This window comes from Paramacrobiotus metropolitanus, unplaced genomic scaffold (genome assembly GCF_019649055.1).
Source record: "Paramacrobiotus metropolitanus isolate TYO unplaced genomic scaffold, Prichtersi_v1.0 Parri_scaffold0000060, whole genome shotgun sequence".
Taxonomy (NCBI): Eukaryota; Metazoa; Tardigrada; class Eutardigrada; order Parachela; family Macrobiotidae; genus Paramacrobiotus; species Paramacrobiotus metropolitanus.
Genome location: NW_026570280.1, coordinates 627,290 through 642,897, shown reverse-complemented (window position 1 = coordinate 642,897; position 15,608 = coordinate 627,290). Strand labels below are relative to the sequence as shown.

Genomic DNA, 15,608 nt, shown 5'->3' with positions numbered 1-15,608 from the left:
GAGCGAGAGCGTTAAATAGATTCTGTTGCTGTGATTAACTGTTTTAAATGTTTTTGATCTGTAATCAGAGTAATGTAAGTATCCCTTACCCGTATTCCATGAAATAAAAAAAATTACTAGTATTACTATTAAAGCCTGCACGTGGCGAGACACTGTGCCAGAGAGAACACGGCGTAAAGCCGATAACAAAAGACCGCGAAACACTGCACTGGACAGGCGGACGGCAGACGTACGTACGTCCTCCGCTCACTCTGCAACTCTGCACGGGAATTATTTTGATTCTGCGCGTTTCGTGTTTCGACACGTTCGGGTGTTTGACAATACTGTGTGAAAATTGTTATTGATGGTGTTAGTTTGAGTGTGATAATGTGATTATTTGTAGCTACAGTCGAAGGACTCTGTAGTCTGTACTCACTACTTCCTTTTTGATATCGTCTGGTGTGCTCCTGCTGAGCCATGGCGATGCCCAACGCAAGCCGTGCCGCTGATCATCCTGCTCCGGCGCATCAGCATCCGCACGACTGCGAGGCTGTTGACGAGTTTCTCCGCGGAATGCGGGAGCTGCAGGCGACGGGCACGTTGTGCGATGTCGTCCTCCAAGGCAGCGACGCGGATGATGTGGAAGGATCCGCGCTGGCCAACGGTATCCCGTGTCACCGCGCCGTCCTCACCGTGCACAGCGCCTACTTTCGGGCCGTCTTCACGCACAACTGGAAGGATTCCCGGGATCCCGTCTTCCCGCTGCACAATGTCGACACTGCTACGATCAACGCGTGAGTCCTACAGATATGCAGTAGCTGTGCATGGTGTTCCTGTAGTTGCATTGAAAGCAGTTGTGTCAACTTGAGTGGCTGTACGATTCCTACTTCAATGATTAATCATTGATCGGAAATCAGCGCGCGCGCCATTAACCTAATACGCTGTAATACTTAATTCCGTTAACTGCGTAATCATGTTATAACTAGGAAAGTGCACTCGCTTTTTGCGGGCACTGCATGACCGAAGCGTAGCAGGATGCACGACTGACGTATATTATAGGGAGCAAATTTTCAGTACGTTGCTAGCTAGCTGGCTGGCTACTGGCAGTAGTTCTGCGCACTAAAACTTCTCCTGGGGGCGAACGGGCACCGCCTGAAGGGGGACAGCCCCGTTAGCAAACTTTTATCCGCTTTTTTCGCGCATAACATAATAACACATCAAAAATCGTGTGGAGTCAAAGTTATAACAAGCGAATGGCTTGTGAACTTTGGTCATTAAGCGCATTTTTTTGTGTTTTTTCGCTCCCGAAACCAGATTCCGGCGCTTTGTTCATTTTCAAAAGGGCTGAACATTAGTAAATAATTAGATTCGTTCCAGCTAATTTATTCAATGTTCACTTTATAGAAGTGTTCAATCTACGCGGGGTCCCCCCTGTGTTATAGTCTACGAGACGCGCCGGTTCCGTTATGACCGTTCAATGTACACCAGTGTTCAATTTACGCGAGTGTTCAAAGTCACAGGTTTTACTGTACTATACAGTACACGCATGTAACCGGCAAAACTGTACAGATGGATGAAGCTCAAGTTATTAAAACACCTTCTCCGTAAATCCTGGTTGACCGCTTTTTACAGTTGTCAGTGTATTGTACTCGCTAGCGTACGGTTTTGTCAAAAAGCAATGTAAATTCCTTGGACCAGAAACTTGTACACGGCTCGCTAAAGTCACTGGTACAGACTAACACGGAAGCGATTTCTACCATGCTTTACGGACGTGGTGATATTTCGGCAATAATGTCCCATACTTCTATCGAAAAATCAGAGCATTTAAAATGTAACCCAGGAACAGTAATACATTTTTGAATTGTTGAATATTTTTAAAAATTAAAACGTAATAACGGAACTCTAACACTCGCGGCCGTTTCGAAGCGGTCACGGAATAGCCTGAAACCCATATTCCCAGGTGATACTTTCACTGACCAAAAAGTTCCCGTTTTCGTAACGGTGACAAGGCGGACAATGCACATTTTTCTCAGACACAGCCGTGCTTTTGAAAACTGTCGTTCACGCTCTCACACTTTTGTCTAGCATTGCTTTGTTAGGAATCTAACTGGTGGAAGTCCAGTTGGTTGTATCGCAAAATAAAATAATGTGGGCTGCAAAAGTTTTGGGGAATGTTTTTTCCGGACCGGCGGACAATTTTACCGGTTTATTTAGCTGTATCCGCCGCCCGATAGACTTGCACCATAAAGACTGGTATACAAAAAAAGATCAAGCGTAGCATGCACACTGTGCTCGGACAAATTCGAGCTTTCAGTCAGTGTGGACTGTCGATTCCGTCCACACTGACTGCGTAATCATGTTATAATAATTTAACGAATTTAATACATGAATAAACGTAACGTAGTACCCTGTACCTACGTGTAATAATTAATTTTTATAATAACAAATTCTGTAACTTATTACGAATAAATTGATTAAAGGCGGTTATCACAAAGTAATTATTTTTTCGATTATTTTTTTTATCATCCCGTGGTGTACGTGTAGGTTGGTGCGTTATGCGTACACGCTGACGATCCGTCTGAACGCGGACAACGTGGCGTCCATCCTGGTGGCGGCGCAGTTCCTGCAGATGGACCGCGTGGCCGGCCAGTGCTGGGCCTACCTGCAGCGGCACCTCAACGTGGCCAACTGTTTGGTCGTCCATTCCTTGGCGTCCAACCACCACCGCCCCGATCTGGCCGCCGCCGCCCTGGCCCTCATCCATCAGCACTTTCTGCAGTTGGCGGAGACTCCCGAATTCCTTAAGATGAATGCGCAACAGGTACTATACTCGTACTGTGCCTGTCCGCGTTTAGTCTTCCAGTTCCGACCGTTCTGCGCCGTTTTCTACAAATAAAAATAAAATAATCAAACTGGAAATGAATTTTACAACTAAAAAAAATGAATTTTCACAAGTATTTTCCGAAGATTTTAGTTGATCCAGTTTTTCATCTATCTGTATAGTTATTTCAATGATGATCAAAGTTTCTAGATTTGCCGGTGGAAATACATTTGAAAGGAAATTTCCAGTTTAAGAAAATTAATTAAAATTAGTGTTTTCTAAATGTGATTTCTCAGTATTTTTTTCTGTTTTGAACAAATGCATCCAGTGAAATAAATATTAATGTTAACTGAAGCAGCGTTATTGGCAACACTAATCTTTCACGTGTGAAACTTATTAAAAGCGGTTATTGTATTGGACAAAATTTTCCACGTGAATTTACTGAAATAAAAATTATAAAAAATTATCCAGTTGGTCATTTCAAAATTCTCTAAAGTTCGGTTGGATTTTGGCATGATTTGGTTTGGAGGTGTTGAAAAAATGTTTGAAATGGAGATGCTGAAGCCTACTCTTGCCCGCCCGATACGGCCTACAGCACGCTGGTAATGAATGTGTGTTGCAGTTGGTGGACGTGTTGGCATCGGATGCCGTCGCGGTGGTCAGTGAGGATCAGGTGTGGCAGGCGCTGCAGCGCTGGCTGGCCCACGACCATGCCGCACGCCGGGCGCAGCTGCACACCGTCCTGCCGCTGGTCTGCGTGCCCTTCCTCAGCGAGCCGGCCGCGCGGGAGTACGGGCTGGCGCTGGCCAGTGCGCCGGCCACGTCGACGGGAAGCGGCGGGCAGAATGTCGTGGCGGGCGGGTCGGCGCCCCACCCCGCACCCCGCCATTCCTACGGTAAGCGTCTCGGATGAATTATTATTATTACTATTTTATTTATTAATATTATTGTTATTACTAATTATTTTTACTTTTTAATTTACTATGTACTACCTATCGCGGGCGACGTTACTGCATTAAAAAAAGTTGAGTACGCTAATATATTACCTAAAAGTTGTATTACGCTAAAAGTTGAGTACGCCACAAATTGCAGGCGAAGAAGACAAGATTCCTGGACGACACGGGAAAAAACACTGGCAGGCACCGTGCTGCGGCAGGGTAACGGACAATTCCGCTAATTTGTGGCGCCACATTTATGGTCAAGAGGCTACACCCAGTCAAAAGGCCAGCCTGCCATGTAGGAAATGGAGGACGGGAAAAGGGGAAAAACGGTATAAGCAGCAGAAGCCGCCAGCAGAGCTCCCGCTGGAATTCTACCTCAACCCAAAAATTCCGCAACCGAATCCGGAGGAAAAGACCCACCGCATAAACGTGAAGAGGATTCCATATCCGGACTGGCGTGTCATGCGCATCCGAGAAAAAGACAAGCCAGCTAAAGTGAGTGAAAAACAGTAATTATAAAATTGTTTTTCGTCTGTTGTGATTTAGTTCGTACACTTTGTTTAGAACTGATTTAATGCCTTTCCTAATAAATCGCTTGCAAGTGTCAATCGGATACCAGTGGATGTTTAACAGAATCAAATATAAACCTCATTATTATGTGTTTTCTGTTCAGTTGGAGAATTCAGTTTACCACAGAATAATACTACTGCTACCCTGCACTTGTCCATTTATTTTGCAGTACACGCCGGGGGCCGCCGGCCGCCGGCGTCACCCGGCCCCGCCTCCGAAGCGCGTCAAGAAGAAGTAAGCGGGCGGGAATGCGTGGCGGTTGCGCACCGGCATGGCGGATGTGTTGGGTCGTTTTTCCTGTTTTCTGGATAAGATTTTCGTGTTTTGTTTTTTGCTGACGCCGTGTGTAGCGTAGTGCAGTGGCTCTGATGTCACGAGAATGTGGTGTAATTTACTACAGATTGTCGCCGCACCGTTTCCGTCGCGGTAATGGTTTTGTTTTAACTGGAGAATTTTTCGGGAATTTTCCTCGAGAAAAATTGTGATTAAAACTCGGAAAATGCCGTAATTATAATTGCAGAAAAAAATATATGTGCATATACATATGTATGGCTGACTGGGTATTAATCAGTTAAATAATATGCAGGAAATCCATATAAGCACCAATTCATCACCAAATTAAAAGAGTAAAATACGTGTAGAAATATTATTAGTCAGTTATCTGTACAACGAGTGAACGAAATTCCTCAGATAATATGATGCGTAAATAAACTCGCAAGTATTAAAATTAAAATTTTAATGGTGGTTCAAGTAATCCGCACGCAATAAGCCGCTATTTGCACTTACCAGAATACACCTTCTTACACATACAAATTTAATCGGGAATAAATTTATATTTGAACAGGAAAATCATTCAAAATCTTGTACACTTAATAATATTCGGCTAATTAATTAATCAACTATGGTCAGTCGACCCACGCCGCATTAAACCGGACATGACCTTTATATATACAAAGTACCCAAATACAGCCGTTACCGCTATATTTGTTATCATTGTTGTATAACGTGATAGACCAATTAAAAACGCCGTATAGAGAAATTAGCGATAAAGTGCCGCTGTACGATACATCCATACACTTCAACTAACGTTGGGCTCAGCGTCGGCCGAACGTGATGAAAGCATTGCCGCGTCAGCACAATTATACGGGACAGCGGTTTCCGGCGAAAACGTCCGCCGGCCACCCGTGGCGGGCGGGTGGCGACACGACTAGTACCGGCTGGTTTCAGGCTGTATCGTATTTCCGCGAAGCCAAGAAATGCCGGTCAGCAGTTCGTCTTTACGGCGAAGACACTCGAAATTCTCTCCCGGATAACGCACGTCGTTATTTGGCAAATATTCAGCATTATACGCCGCGACGGTCGACGCTGAATTTCCGGCAGCCGATTCGCCTGTTACAGTGGCAATGACGCGCAGCGATATCTACGTTAGTGCGGATTACACAGTATTATACTCGTATTATTATTATCGTTTATTAACCGGTAATTAGATTTTTGGCTGCTGGAAGACGGACGCCATGAAAGCGGCTGTATTATTGCTGGTACTGATGATTGCCGTGCAACGGGCATCCGGATGGCCATACGCGGTATATAAATTTTCGGCTGAATTTATTACCATCCTGATTTGAAAATTTTGTGTGCATATTGCGGTCATAATAATTATTTTATTAATAATTATTACAGCGCCGATATTCCGTCGCCGGTCACCGTTGGCAGGATGGTCCTATTAGCATCCTTGCCGCAGCCGGTATGTATCACCCGGCGTGTATGTAACCATTAATTTAAAAATTCTACATAAATTTTATCAGTAATTTTATAATTTAAACGTTAATTTTTACCGCTGTTACACGGGATTTTATTTTTTATTTCTAACCACACTGAATCGTATTACTACATTTTGCTGCGATCTATCATTTTATTTTTTTGCTTGTGTTTATTTGCGGTCGCAATTAGCGACACTGAATTTATTATTTCAGAGTGCCGCGTATTTTTTAAAAATTTATTCAAAATTGCGACGGAAACTCCCATTGTCTGGATAGTACCCGTACATACATATAAGATTTAAAGCGACATTTTATTTTATTTCTTGTTTTTAATAAATTTACTGGCGGTCGTTGTTTACGAGAGACTCAAGTTTTTATTGATTATCATGGGTGTTGATGTGCGGTAATTAGCGATACTGACGTGTACTATTTATTGTATTTGCGGCAGTTTATTTTATTTTATTTATTTGGATCTGCAATTCCCATACGTAGTGCATAATACATATACCGCACGTGGATAATTATTTACTTTAGTAGAACAGTGCAGTACATAATTGTTAAATGACTTACTTATTACTCGTACTATATATACTGTATACGTAATTACTACAATTTAATAAAATTAAAAAATTAGAAAAAAAATAAATTAAGAAGTAGAAAATTAAAAAATTGTAAATTAAAAAAAAATTTAAAAACAATTAAAAATAAATTAAAAATAATTTAGTAAAATGAGAAAGAGTAATAATTGAATATTATTGCTATATGATTTGTCTGTTAATTGGAATGGTCAGTGTGATGGTGCTCTTGCAGGCCGGCATGCGCGCGACGTCCCCGGCGACGAGCGCGCCGTCCTCAACCTGAGCTTCTTCCTGACCTCCAACCGGCCGAAACCGGCGCCCATCCCGCCGCCCGTCGTCAGCCGCAACCCGCTGGCCCGGCCGCGGTGATGATTAAATAATCCGGGCTTTAATTTGTATAAGATACTCTCATCACAGCACAGCGCTGAATATTACTACGGACCGGTATACATATTTTATCAATTTGTTTATACATGTATAATTGTATATCGTGCAGACCGTTCAAATTATTTTAATTCTAAAATAGGCGCTTATGGAATTACGGCGCTTTTTGGGAATAATCATCACAGCTTTCTCAGATTACTTGCTGATTGGTGTATACTTTTTATTTCACAATTAATTTACAGTATCTGTATGTAACAAGTTTTAACGTTCCAAGTGGGAATAAATTGTATTAAAGGTCAGCCGCAAAATTATATGCGTCATCGATTCAGAGAAGTTTTGAAAAATAGTTCACAACTTCTAATAAAATGAATTAAATTCACAATAACATAATTTAAAAATTTCAAGAAACTATTTTAATCAAATTAAACCATTTAAAAAATTAAACTTTAATTATTTTAATAAACGTAAATTATTGAAAAATATTAATTAAATTAGTTAATGTTTAATTGACACGTAAAATGAATTTCCTGCCGCGTGCCGGCACACGGATTTGTTTCCAACCAGTTTTTCTTAATTAAGTCGGCACACATCGCACTACCTTGTCGAATTCTGAGCGTACAATTTCTGCCCGAGAACAAGTGAAATTAAATTAATATTTATTTTTCGCCAAATTTAAATTTTATTCCGAAAAAAAAACATAGTGTGGTATTAAGTCTGAAAGTGACGGCCGGTAAATTAAATAATTCGCAAAATAATTCCTGTATTACCATGAAATCAGCTTTAATTACATAATCAACAAGCTGTGAATTTTTTTAAATTGACCAATGGATAAAGCATTATCTGCAAAAAAGAACTAATAAAGAAAATACAAGCGCACTTCTTGCATGAATAACACAACGGATACAGGCCAAACTATCAGCCACATACAGATACACATGTTAATTATTAGGAAAACAATTAATGCGCATCAAAGATAAAACACGATAAGCGCATAATGAAAACAATTCCATGACAAAAAATAGCCGATTAATATTAGTGCGCTGCAGGTAATTTCGGTCGGTCCCGAATTATGGCGGCCTGGCGCGTGTACCTGCGAAATAAATACTGCTTTGAATTTTTTCCGATTACTAACATTTCCTTTCGTAATGGAAAGCGGAAATATAATTTTACGTAAATTATACGATGCCAGTTAAAAATTAAATCTTTGTTTCTCAATTTGCCAAATCAAATTTGAGAAACAAAGAAGACAGGTTACACTGAAAATTAAACTGACCATGAGGTAAAAATCAAATAATTTCGCAATTTAAAAGGGAGAACATTAGAAAAATAAAAAAAGAAACGGCACCGAAAAATACAATTATCTGGAAAATTAGAACCTATAATATTGTATTGAAAATGAAAACGGAATTTAAAAGGAAAAAATGGACGAGTACGGGCAAAGAGCGAAAAAATTACAGTTAATCCGTATAATAAACTGAATAGCAAAAATATAATAAATGTAACATTACTGATTGAATTATATGTGGAAAATATAATAAATACAACATTACTGATTAAATTATAAGCGGAATATTTAATGGATAAATTCTTAATTATTTAAATATTAAGAAACCACACTGGGCGAATTAAATGTGGAAAATTCGGTAAATGACATCAACTGACCCGTCGACTACTCCATGCCCTCCTCCACCAGAATGGCGAAGGTCTGGCTCTCCGCGTCCCAGGTGCGGCGCGTCTGGCAGGCCTTGTCGTGCCCGCCCACCCCTTCCCCTTCCCGTTCCCCTTCCCATTTCTCCGTCTGGATACCGACGTCCCACCCACTTCCGGCACGCCCACTTCCGGCCCGGCCGCCTCCCGCTGTCAGCCCGGCATTCCCCGCGGCGCCACTGCCCGACGGACCGGCCTCCTCCATATCCGCATCCCGGGCGGCCGCCATGTCTGCAGAAAAATAAAAAAAAAATAAAATGCCAAAAAATAAAATATTAGAAAAGATTTTTAAAATTGCTCAGAAAAGGAAAATATTAGGAAATGATTTAAAATTACCCGGCTGCTCCCCGCGACGGTCTCGCTTCCCTGGAAATAAGCCAACGCGTTAAATTACAAATCGCCAGTGCCAGGTAAAATTTATTAAATTAACTTATCGCTGTTTGAAAATTTAATTGTAGATTATTTATTCATCATTTATTTTTGGATACTTTTATTTTGCAGCATTTTTCTTCTATGTATCATTTTCCATTTTATTTTACGAGGATTTGTTCGTATCCAACTGGATAGGATTTGAAGGATTAGTTAGGCAGATGTACTGCATGATTTTATCGTAAAAGTAGTTTATTACGTAACCTATAAGCGCAAAGAAAAAAATAAATAAAATCGCTAAATAAAATAATATATAAGAAATGGCAAAAGGGATAAAATGCCGGTTGACCTTTAGCACGAGCCGGCTGAACGTCGTCGATGTCCATTTCCATGATGCCATTTTCGATGATCATGACGGAATCTGCCAAGTTAAGTAAATATCATTACAATAACTTTTTTGTGAAATCTTACAAATTAGGGACACACAAATTCTGAATACGAAAGTTACGGAATTTCGCACAATTAATTACCGTCGGCATTCTCATCGCTCTCCACTGTGGCAGCAGCGCGCATACCTCCGTGACCTTTTTGCTCTGCAATGTCCACAACAAAATATTTGGCGGTGGGCACTTTTTCGCACTGCTCCCTTTATTCTAATTAATTTAACAAATATACGTACTTGAAGGAATATTTATTACAAGAATATACAATGATTTTTTAAGTTTATTTGTGAAAAATATATAATTTCATAGTAATTGTATTCATTTTAATTAATCTAAATTTTTATCGGCCGCCTGCAATTTGAAATATAACTGAAAAAATATATAATGTTATAGTAATGTTATTTATTTTAATTACCGTAAATTTCTATTAGCCGTCTGTAATTTAATTTTATGAAACTATATTTTTTTGATTAATTTAAAATATATACACACAAAATAATACTAATATTATTCATTTTAATTAATGTGAATTTCTATTAGACGTCTGTAATTTCTGTACCGAATTCATAGTTCTCAATATTGCTTCCTTAATTTTAATTATTTTAACTTTATTTTATTTAAATTTAATTTTATTTAATTTATTTTATTTTAATTAATTTAATTCAACAATTTAATGGAACATAATTGCGTCAGTCTGAAATATGGCGGGCGGAAACTACTTGCATGGGGAAAAATTACCAGCGCAGAAACGTGGTCGATAGTCGTTGAGCGCGTGGCCGATACCTTGTTGGCGGCGTCGATGACGCTGAGATAGGGGAAAATATCCGGCATCCACTCCTCCACGTTGCCCGCCGCCCGTTCCGCCTCCGCACCCGCCCCGCGCTCCGCCCGCTCCACCGCCCAGGGTGGGTTGCTTGCGATGCTCACCTGCACAGTTATTCCATTTTCTTTTCGTTTATTGATCAAAAATTTAACCAGAAAATCAATTATGCCGGATAACTCTTCATTGCGGTAATTACCGTACACAGAAAATAATTAAAAAAATAATTAATAGAAATAAAAAATAAAATAATATTAAATAATAATGAGAGCGTAAAAATTAATAATAATAGTTTATTAATCACTAATATAACCAGAAAATTAAATGTGCGGGATAACTCTTCATTGCGGTAATTACCGTACACAGAAAATAATTAAAAAAATAATTAATAGAAATAAAAAATAAAATAATATTAAATAATAATGAGAGCGTAATAATTAATAATAATAGTTTATTAATCACTAATATAACCAGAAAATTAAATGTGCGGGATAACTCTTCATTGCGATAATTACCGTTCACAGAAAATAATTTTAAAAAATTAATTAATCGAAATAAAAAATTAATAATAATAAATAATAATCATAGCTTAATAATTAATAATAATAGTTTATTAATCACTAATATAACCAGAAAATTAAATGTGCGGGATAACTCTTCATTGCGGTAATTACCGTACACAGAAAATAATTTAAAAAATAATTAATAAAATGAAAAATAAAATAATATTAAATAATAACGACAGCGTAATAATTAATAATATTAGTTGAAGTGATTTATTAATAAATTATTTATAGAAATAAAGGAAGAAAATCCATTAATAAAAATAAAAAGACAAAAAATGTTAAATATCTGTAACACTTATTATTAATTTCATAAACTATTATCAGATTAAACTTTAATGTACAAGAAATGAGGAAAAATTGAACTGTACGTACCCAGCGCTGGCGGTGCTTTGGACCTGTTGGCGCTGGCGCCCTTGCGGAGAAACCGCAGACGCGAACGGATGCTGGGACGCGTATGACGCTTTTCCAACTGAATGCAGTCACAATATTTGTTCTACCATTAAGTTTTCATTTTATTTCGCTATTATTTCATTAGCATACTGTAATGATAATGATTACCTCCTTATTTTATTAATACAAATTGCCATAATTTCATTTTACCATGACTCATTTAATTTAATAACAATTTATTTGTCGAATACTGTTCCTAAAATATTTATACAACATTTTTTCTGAATTTATTTGTATATACATTTATTTATCTACATAAATATACACACACATTTATATATATAAACATATTTATATATATTATACATTGATTTATTTATATCTTATATATATTCATATCTGTATATATATGTATAAATATTTATATCTGTATATATTTATATACATTTATTTATCTATATATGTATATACACATTTATATATATAAACATATTTATATATTATAATGATTTATTTATATCTTATATATATTTACAGTATATATTTACATCTGTATATATATGTATAAATATTTATATCTATATATATTTATATCTATATATATTTATATCTATCTATATCTATTTGTTGACCGACATATTGCTGATTCGCAGTTTTCGTTGACCGTCCGATAATCCGTCCCTGTAGCATTGTTTAGTGACGTTTTGCCGATAGAAATTGGTTGTCCGGCAACATATTTGTTGGACTGGTTCCCAATTTCTAAGATCCCTTAAATTCCGGGGTCTTTCCCATGCGCCCTAATGTTTTATTCTCAGACTTCTTAGTATTTGTCTTCTGACTGGGTTTTGTGTAATACCTTATATATCCAAATAATGTCGAAAACAGTTTGCCGGTGTTCAACAATAACTACGATTTTCGTTTACTCGTTTCAAACAGGTTGTCGGGTAAACATTTTGTCGGTCACTACGATAGCGGTCAGCAGATCTTACTGACGAAGATGTTGCAGGTATTTGAAAGATGGTGGTAGCAATATGGCGGTTCTGGAGGTCAATGCACTGTCAGGTTATCAGTTTGATGAGGAGGAGGTTAAACAGCTGCCGCACACGGTGGAAGCATTGCGAAAAGCCGTACTTATCAACAAGGACACCCAGCTTAATCTGCACTTTGACGAGGTAATTACGGCCGTGGTTCGCTGGTATTGGCCTCGGCTTGGCTGACCTGTCTTACAAACGCATGACAACATCATACTTTTGCACATGAGCCCGTCCGCTAAGTGCTTCATGGTGACCATGTACCTCATCTACAAAGTGGATAATATGAAGAACCAGAGCGTTGTAGTGTATGATTACTGCAACCCCAAAGAACGACGAAGCTTCCTATATGCTCCGCTGTTTTACGGTGCTTTCGTTTAAATTAAAACCGGATGGCTTTCTTGTAGTCTGTAAACCTTAACGAAACCAGTAGTAAGTGTCGCATAGAGAGCTTGCTTCAAGGTAAAAGGTCATCTGCTTGTGAGATTCTACCGATGTCGGCAATGATGTTGCAGGCGGTATGTGTAAGCGAGCTTATCTGTTGCGCTTAGGTTTGAACCAACAATAAACAGGAGACATAAGGAAACATATACATAAAAAATAAGAAATAAGAAACATAAGAAGCTGTGGACCGATTTGAGGAGTGTACTTAAGTGAAGCACGCATGTGGTAATCCATGCCACCGCTTAACCAAATTAAAAAAAAATTTTTTGCTATTTTGTAAGTATCTATCCGAATCTTCGATTTTAAAAGTGGTTCTTTCGGAGCTAAATGTTTGTTTCCGAACTAACCAATATTTGATAAAACTTTTTAAACTTTATAATCTGATAGCGGTGGCACGGTTGCTCCCCTTATATCGAAATACGATAGCTAAAGCGCTACTGCTAGCGCAATGCCTGCAAATCCAAAGTTGGGGGAACAGCGTGCACGTAGTGCAGTCAGCGCATGTGGATGTAGTAGCATGTAGTAGCGCATGTAGTAGCATGTGGATAAGGACCTTTAATAAGTATCATGTTACGAGTACAAACTATGCACCATAACAAAACGGCATTTACAAAAGAAACACTTCCTCTATGCTATCCTGATCGGGGATAGTACCCATTACACAAATCGCGTTTCCCCGTTGTATTTGCATAGATATTCGCTGTTTAAAAAACTCTTTCGCCCGCTTTTGGCCAGTTGAAGTTGCTATACCGTTTCCAACCGTTTCCACTAGCTTTTTAGTACCGTCTCCATAAGGTCCGTAAATTTCGAGTAGCATGTAGTCTTATGTATTCTTTTAGTTCTGCTTTTTCCACGCCCTATTGACCTTTGCAGAGAAAATATTTTTTTAAGTAAATGATAGTAGTATTGTAGGTTTTTACAAAAGATGAGGCTTTTTTGAATTGGAGTCTCCCTATGTGCCCTGGTAAGTGGTGCTTACGTTCAGCTGCCCATAGTTTAGGAATTTTAAGTTGGCCCTGTACGCTGCAGTACAGTGCGCAATGGACATCCTGCATCCTTCTTCACTCTATGTATTCATGCGTGTACGGAGGACCATCCAGTATATGACCCCGCTATTTATGCTAAATTCGGATTTTCCCAATGAAGATTTCTATAAAGGCCGCACATCTGACCCGCTTTGAGTTCGCATTCATATTCACCAGCGCTTACATTTTACATTTTTCGATTCCAAATCCGATTGTGCAGTAATTTGCCCTCCAACTGCTATCAAACCCTCTCAATTTACCAAGTGAAAATATAGTTTTACTGCACGTGCTAGGATTTTAAGAAGACATATACGCCAAAGTGTCGGCGCTACCGTTGCACCGTTTCATTTTCGTTACCGGCTAGAACCCATTTGCACGGACATGGATGTCATCAGTGCGTATCCTTTCCGGGCCATCTCATCTGGACCACGCGAATTTAATTATGGGAACACGGTGATGGTGCAGCAGGTCAACGGGGAGTGGTGGCTGGGATACGTGCAGGATATCGACGAGGACCGCATGTTCGTTAATTTCGATTCCACAACGGCTCCCGCCGGCTGGATCCACTCCCGCCACATCCGGGCACAACGCTTCTTAAGCGATCAGCAGTGGAATAACGAATATGACCACGAAGTGGCCCGAAACGGCAGTGTTGCGGTGCAGGTGGCGCTGCGCAACGGCGAGAACGGACCATACGTGTTTCGATCGGCGCGGCTTCTGACATCCACAACGCGATTTGGTATTTTCCTCGTGGAACTGCATCATGCGACACCACAGCGTTTGGTGGTCCATCTGTGGCAGATTGCCATCCCGATTGAAGCCGCTGCCGATGGACCGCCGCTGTACAACGGGACCAGCGATCTGTACTATCGCAAATTCACCGTGCCTTTAACGAATGCCAGCATGATTCCATTGCTGAATCTGGATGCTATACGTAATTGTTTGTACACAGTCGCGCAAGCCCCTTCCAATGAAGGATATTCTTGGGGTAACAGTTACGTTGCATGTCGGATCCATGTTGCTGTCACTGGGAATGCTCTGCACTTTATCTGCGGCCAGCTCCGTGCTATTGACGTTCGTGAGCGGGCCGAATGGAATATAGACACATTAACACAAGCTTGTGCGAAATTATATCCAGTTCCGTCTCTGTTGAATGATACTGTATTGAGCGCCCAGGAACAAGGTTTAATTTTCGGTATGTTCATACTTCTATTTACACAGCTACTGGCATCCGCCTAGTATTATCGGGTATATTGCACAATCGGATGAAACATTAAAAAAGTGAATGTCGCTTATTTAAATTATAGGCAATGACGGAAGGATTGGTGATCTGGTGCATTCAGTTACGGCTCGCGTTCTCCAAGATTTGGACCTGTATACTCAAGCAAAAGCAAAAAGGTAACGAATAATCAAATGGTTCTCGCAGTATGTTTCTTGTTTAATTACTAAACACTTTATTTGCAAATCTTACAAGGAATAAACAAAAGATTAATTTTTTTCAAAACAGCAAATGTGGGGGAGATAATTTCGATGTTTTATTCGACTCTTAATTTGATTGCTCCATCCCATGAAGTAAATTCCCATACACATTCTGAACCAAAATCAAGCTGGTCAGATCTAAAGTGACCAAGCTATAAAACTTTAAAATGTTCGACCATTCACGGCATCTTTGTTTTACATGATATTATCACCATATGGCTCAGAATGTTCTTTAGATATAGATTTATCATATAGTAAGTTTGGTCGGAGTCGGATAGATAGGCGAATTATATGACGCGTC

General features: G+C 39.3%; 2 protein-coding genes across 2 annotated transcripts; one reads left to right on the top strand and one right to left on the bottom strand.

Annotated features, from left to right (window-relative positions):
• The first annotated feature begins 376 nt into the window (after positions 1-376).
• LOC129593187 (kelch-like protein 17) lies at positions 377-4,549 on the top strand. The gene is made up of 5 exons (XM_055489395.1): positions 377-773; positions 2,524-2,800; positions 3,423-3,696; positions 3,893-4,236; positions 4,481-4,549. The coding sequence occupies exons 1-5, from the start codon at positions 457-459 to the stop codon at positions 4,547-4,549; spliced, it is 1,281 nt and encodes a 426-aa protein (XP_055345370.1). The 5' UTR covers positions 377-456.
• Positions 4,550-7,803: 3,254 nt separating this feature from the next.
• Positions 7,804-11,397, bottom strand: LOC129593222 (uncharacterized). Its single transcript, XM_055489438.1, has 7 exons — positions 11,311-11,397; positions 10,291-10,479; positions 9,640-9,702; positions 9,459-9,530; positions 9,077-9,106; positions 8,696-8,971; positions 7,804-8,123 (listed from the first exon to the last, which is right to left on the bottom strand). The coding sequence occupies exons 3-6, from the start codon at positions 9,680-9,682 to the stop codon at positions 8,703-8,705; spliced, it is 414 nt and encodes a 137-aa protein (XP_055345413.1). The 5' UTR covers positions 9,683-9,702; positions 10,291-10,479; positions 11,311-11,397; the 3' UTR covers positions 7,804-8,123; positions 8,696-8,702.
• Between the last annotated feature and the right edge of the window lie 4,211 nt (positions 11,398-15,608).

Excerpts from the sequence above, each read along its gene's own strand:
- LOC129593187 (XM_055489395.1), top strand. The coding sequence starts at position 457 with ATGGCGATGCCCAACGCAAGCCGTGCCGCTGATCATCCTGCTCCGGCG. Across the intron at positions 774-2,523 it reads GACACTGCTACGATCAACGC|GTTGGTGCGTTATGCGTACA; the intron begins GTGAGTCCTACA and ends GTGTACGTGTAG. Across the intron at positions 2,801-3,422 it reads TTAAGATGAATGCGCAACAG|TTGGTGGACGTGTTGGCATC; the intron begins GTACTATACTCG and ends TGTGTGTTGCAG.
- LOC129593222 (XM_055489438.1), bottom strand. The coding sequence starts at position 9,682 with ATGCGCGCTGCTGCCACAGTGGAGAGCGATGAGAATGCCGACG. Across the intron at positions 9,531-9,639 it reads GAGCGATGAGAATGCCGACG|ATTCCGTCATGATCATCGAA; the intron begins GTAATTAATTGT and ends TTAACTTGGCAG. Across the intron at positions 8,972-9,076 it reads CCGTCGCGGGGAGCAGCCGG|ACATGGCGGCCGCCCGGGAT; the intron begins GTAATTTTAAAT and ends ATTTTTCTGCAG.